A 5,896-nucleotide genomic window follows, 5' to 3' on the forward strand; every position below is an offset into this window, starting at 1 on the left:
GAATCGTCAATTTATATAAATTTAAACCTTAAATCGGCCATCTGATTTTTAGCATAGGAGCTAATAAACATAACAAAAGTGTTATTGTTGTGTGTAACAACATTGCTATGTTTATACCTACTGAATATCAACCTGCAATAAAAATAGTTGAGAGAGACGTTTTTTTTCCTTCTCACAGACTTATTTCTGTAGTCTTTTTCATTTTAAACATTAATTTTAACTGTCTGCAACTTTCAGGAACTTTTTGTTGTTACAGGGATACAATACAATGGTTGGAGAGCGAGGGACACAGCTATCAGGTGGACAAAAACAAAGGATTGCAATTGCCCGAGCTCTTGTACGCAACCCTAAGATTCTGCTTTTGGATGAGGCAACATCAGCCCTCGATACTGAAAGTGAAAAGGTTTCAAAAATTATAGTTTGGTCATAGTTACATTGTATAATCTATACTGAGATGTTGATAATAATTAAAAGTTAAAGGTTATGATTAGTGTTGACATTAACTATTCCACATGTAGTGACTAAAATTTTCACCATCTAAGGATCCAACATCACAACTGTGAGACAGTACTAAATAGCAAGATCAATGAAATTTGATGTTGAATGAGAAACTTTATTTTAAAGATGAGACATGTTTTGAGAAAAAGTCTTTTATGATTCAGATATAATATTGCAAATATATATCATTTAAATGGAAAACATTTATTCATAAATCATAGCATTTTCACAGTAACAAAGATATTGACATTACTAACTTCTTTCTTCCTTAAAAGCTTGTACAAGAAGCATTGGACCAAGCACAACAAGGTCGTACCTGCCTTGTCATTGCCCACCGTCTATCAACAATCCAGGGAGCTGACTGTATAGCTGTAATTGACCGTGGGAAAGTTGTAGAGCAGGGCACTCATGAACAATTACTACTTAAAAAAGGTGTTTATTATCATCTTACTAAACGACAGAGAATCATAAAGTGATAATCTGAGCAAAATGGAAGTTTAATTTTGATAGACAAAATATGTAAGCTTTATTGTATACCTCAAAGATTAGGACTTTCCTGATTCTGTACGAAGTGGTGTGAGTCTTTTCTTAACAAGGGCAACTAAGCAATATGTTTTAGAAATTTATCTGGTCTTTTACCAATCCTGGAAGTTAATTTTTTTTAGAAAATTTAGAGTGGGATATAATTCACCAATTTTTTCATTTGTTTTTATTTTTTCTATCTTTCTAACTTGAAATTAGTTTGAACAAAATATTTTTACGCTTTTGATTCTTACAACCGAATATCCTATTCATGATTACAAATTATATTTCACGCTGTGATGTACTTAAGTGATATATATGTATTTCATTACTGTGTAATAATATGAATAGCTTGTATTATTTTTCTAATATTTTAATAAATTTTCAGTGTAAATATGATGTTGAATGTTCTTTGTGCTTCTTGTCATCATTATTTCACATTATATTGTATTTTGTTATTTTTGTCCAGACTTTTGGGAATGGTGCTTTATGTTTAATAAGAGTGAATTAACAGTTTGTACAAAAACCTTCTTTTCTAAATGTTTAAAATCGTAATATGAATTGCTATGGTTCATATATGCCATTGGGAAAAACTTGTATAAATGATTGTTTTCTTATATTATTAAAACTGTGTATGAACTCTTAACTGAAAATATAATGTTTGCTTTGTTTAAACACCCACATAAATTGAAAAATAGGTTTTCAGACCCTTTAATAGTACTAGAAATTTATGTTTCTATGTCAGTTACTTGAATGACTTCGTTTTGATACCAAAATCTATATTTCAAGACTGATTATATATATTTTTTTAATTTGGACATAGAAATGTTGCCAACTACAATGATTCCTGACATGTTTGTATCATTGTCTTATTTTTTCTTGTTAAAACGTGTGTCAAAGAAAAAAATTCAAAAATACGATGTAGAAATTAATTTAAACAGAGCAATTTTTACATGAAACTTATGACTGCATGGTGAGTATGAATGAAATTCATCTATAGAAAAGTTAGCTGTAATGTATAAAGAATGTATTTATTTCACAATGATCTAATACTTGCATAAGTGACTGTAAAATAATTTCTGTACCTAAAATAATCAGATTGCCAAAGTTTAAATAAAATCCTTGCATGGAAAAAAAATAATTTAAATGATCAGGCAACAATTTATATATGAATTTAATAATAAGTGGTTCTGACAAGTAAATTTAATTCGTATATCACAGAAACTTTAAGAGGAAATGCAGATGTTTTGCTGTAGTACTTGTGTTATTTAAAATATGATGATTTATTGAAGTATAAATATTGCTTGATTACATTTTTTAGGTGTGAGTGTTACAAGTTTGGTTAACAAACATGTAGTTTAATGATTGTAACCTTTGTTTGACCTACATTTTTCACCAAGCCAATTTTTTCTGGCTAAACTTTAGAATTAACAGAGTTTTAGTAAAAGTTTCTCTGACATTCAAGACTGTCTTCTCTTTGTCAATAACATTATTTTGTCTCTATCTTTTATTCTTAACTTAAAGAAGTGAGACTTAGAATACAGTGGTAGAGCTAGTTTGAATAGTGATTGTGTGTTATAAGATGCTGTTACAAAAAAAAAAATAATTCCAAGATTGAAATATAATACTTCACAAATAGAAACAATACTATTGACATATTTATGTACATAAATATATATATGCAGGTTGCGAATCTATGGATAACAAGGTGCAGTTAAAAAGTTTGTGGTCTGAAAGTGATATCTCTGATATTTCTTTTCCCCTTCAGTTGTGGACACATTATAAAAATGACAGTCAACCCCATTATTTTGTTCAACAGAACTGGACATACCCCTTGTGGTAATGTCTCTGCTGTACTAAGGTTTAACAAATCTATTACTGCTTGTAAGATGAAATATATATAAACAAAGGTAAAATACAACAGAACTGGACATACCCCTTGTGGTAATGTCTCTACTGTACTAAGGTTTAACAAATCTATTACTGCTTGTAAGATGAAATATATATAAACAAAGGTAAAATACAACAGAACTGGACATACCCCTTGTGGTAATGTCTCTGCTGTACTAAGGTTTAACAAATCTATTACTGCTTGTAAGATGAAATATATATAAACAAAGGTAAAATACAATGTAACAGAACCTTTCCATTTCAATATTTTGTAGCCAAAGTTACTTCCTATGCTGTCTAAGAGGGCAGTTCTGTCACTGTACACATGAAAGATTGTACAAACCTTTCACACCTGACATATGGCCTCATGTGGATATGATATAAAATCACACATACAAGGAGTCACAGGTTGTATCTCATGTAAACATCTCCCTATGTTAAAGAAGTCCCTCCTGAGTGTTTGGAAAGTAAAGTCCATAAAATCCTTTAAGCCTCTGGGTGTATTAGAATTCCTAGGCAAGAGATCATTAACAGTCAAACCAACTGTTAGTGTTCTGTGCTTGACTATCTATAGAACTCATTCAGCCAAAGCTGAAAATGGTATGGTGAAGTTCTTTTCTTCAACACACTGACTTTTGAAGTTTGCTCCTTGATCTGTATGGATTTCTCAAGGTGCTCCAAGTCATGCTATCTGCTCTGCAGCTAACTTACCAGTGATTGACTGCACTGGAGCTTCAACCAATGAACAGCTTTAGCCCACTTAATGAAATCATTGGGAATATCCAACCCATATCAGTTAACTTTATCTAGTTGTATTACCTGGGCATGCTGAACTCTTCTTCTGAACAACTCGCACAGTAATGTTTATATAGCATCTCAATACCAGAGCAGCCAGAAGGACCATTGATACACACTGATAACCTCTGTTTCTTACATCCTACAATATACAAAGTATTCTTTGACCCTCCAATCCTTACATCTTGCAAAATATGCTTTGCCTCAGAGACCCCAGTACTTCTAGTTGAATCACAGGCTGGAAACCACACTAACGTGGTACATAGCAGTAATACAGTACAATATCCTGTACATGTAGCTGTTCATACAAGTGCCAGATGTTTTGAGTACCTGTACTGTGTTTGCCTGTATGAAAAGTAGCATCATGGCTAGATCTAGGTCTTTCACTTGCTTCTTTTGAAGCTCCTCATTTCTCTTACGTCCAGTCCATCCAGTATCCAATCTATGAATATTCAATAAATGGACAGTTTCTTGACATTTGGGAAAACAATCCAGGTTAAAGAGTTAATGATCTGAAAAGTGATGTCTCTGTTATTTCTTTGCCCTTTCAATTGTAGACACATTATAAAAGTGACAGTAAACTCCATTATTTGATTCAACAGAGCTGGATAAATCCCTTGTGGCAGGCTGTACTACACTGAAGCTTCAATCAATGAACAGCTTTGGCCCATTTAGTGAAATGATTGGCAGTGCCCAGACCATATCAGTTAACTTTATCTACCTGAGTTTCCTGGGCATACTGAACTCTTCTCTTGAACAACTCGCACTGTAGTGTGTTGTACTCATGCACATTGTAATACAACATGCAGTCATGCTTTCTGAATTCTTAAGTTTCATAAGCCGTTTCACTTACTTATGATCTACTCATATAATGAACTTTCTAACCAAAAAAAAAGAAGGTGATATTGTGTTTTGATAAACAGTGAGGCCATCTTTGAAAAATTGACTACAAAACACTAATAATATAATAAAATTTTTTTACTTCAATTTCAGTCATAGGCTGGGGCCAGTCCTTTACAATTGCAGTCTTTGCATCATCATTGTAAGTTCTACCCCCTGCCTACTAAATGACCTAGAAACCCTACAAGCTTATGTTTAAATGCACACTTTCCTGACATTAATATCAAGTCTGCTCTATCTTCATCCGTTTAAACACTATTTTACACAGCAGAATAGTAACTTGCAGCCAAGCACTAACATGGCATCCATATAGATGAGACATTTCTAGTGCTGCACTCCCTCAGTTTAGGCTCTAATCAGCCTCTCATAAGTGTTACAGAAACCAAATGATATCACAAAATTTTCATACAAGGTATCTCAAGTGTTAAAGGCAGTCGTATGTTACTCTGTCATAGGTGTATTATGTGTCTATATTATAAGGAATAACTGTTGCCCATCCCAAGCAGTCATCTGATTTTGCAGACACGCTGGCAGTATTACACTATTCCTTGTTGTGATTTTCTGCACAACATTTTACTGATGATCTGAAATGTCTGGTTACCATGAATTTACTCTCATATGAGTGCAGCTGAAGTAACAGTAGCTATACCAGCCAGCTTCAACCACTTCTCCTTCACTCACATCACTTGTTGGAATGTGAATAGCCACGTGGCCATAGTTTCAAAACCATTATTGAATACTGACCCTCTTAGCATTAATGTCTTGTCAAGTGCAGGTTGAATTCTGGACAAATGACTGTGTTTTTTGTATCAGTTCCATCACTGCACCACACTAGATTATAGCACTTGATGAAGTTGTATGACTAAAAATATGTTAATGTTTTAATTATGGAGATGCTTAGTTATGACACCTACATTTAAAACTTGTTCTAAAATAGGCATCCAATAAAAAAATAATTATTTCTATTAGGTGTACAAAATTCTATACAGTTCTGTTGAAAATTAATCAGTATTTACACCCTGGTGGACTATAATCTTCATGTGCCTTATTGTTTTTAGAAAGTTGTGTGGTATGCAAAGAAGGATATTTACTGTCTTCTTCTTTGTATACTTTTTATTGCAGCATTTATTTTGTTTTGGATACTTCTTATAGCAATTCTACAAATAACCAACAATCCCTACTTTTCGTTAAAATTTTAATTTTTTTCCCTATGTATATATACACTTGGAAAAAAGTTAAGCACCCCCGTGTTTTTTCAAGTGATTCAGATTCGACGTTCTTGTGACTGATT

The 5,896-nt window shown here is 32.7% G+C and overlaps 1 protein-coding gene across 5 annotated transcripts in view; it reads left to right on the top strand.

The window, feature by feature from the left end:
- The window catches only part of LOC106468901 (multidrug resistance protein 1-like), a 96,363-nt gene extending 94,980 nt beyond the window's left edge, over positions 1-1,383 (top strand). For all 5 annotated transcript variants that reach the window (XM_022397266.1, XM_022397267.1, XM_022397270.1 and 2 more), the window contains 2 exons: positions 257-403; positions 774-1,383. In XM_022397266.1, coding sequence (XP_022252974.1) covers positions 257-403; positions 774-974 — 348 coding nt within the window. In that variant the 3' untranslated portion in view covers positions 975-1,383. The remainder of the gene's footprint in view (positions 1-256; positions 404-773) is intronic.
- The last annotated feature ends 4,513 nt before the right edge of the window (positions 1,384-5,896 follow it).

This window comes from Limulus polyphemus, unplaced genomic scaffold (genome assembly GCF_000517525.1).
Source record: "Limulus polyphemus unplaced genomic scaffold, Limulus_polyphemus-2.1.2 Scaffold3209, whole genome shotgun sequence".
Lineage (NCBI taxonomy): Eukaryota > Metazoa > Arthropoda > Merostomata > Xiphosura > Limulidae > Limulus > Limulus polyphemus.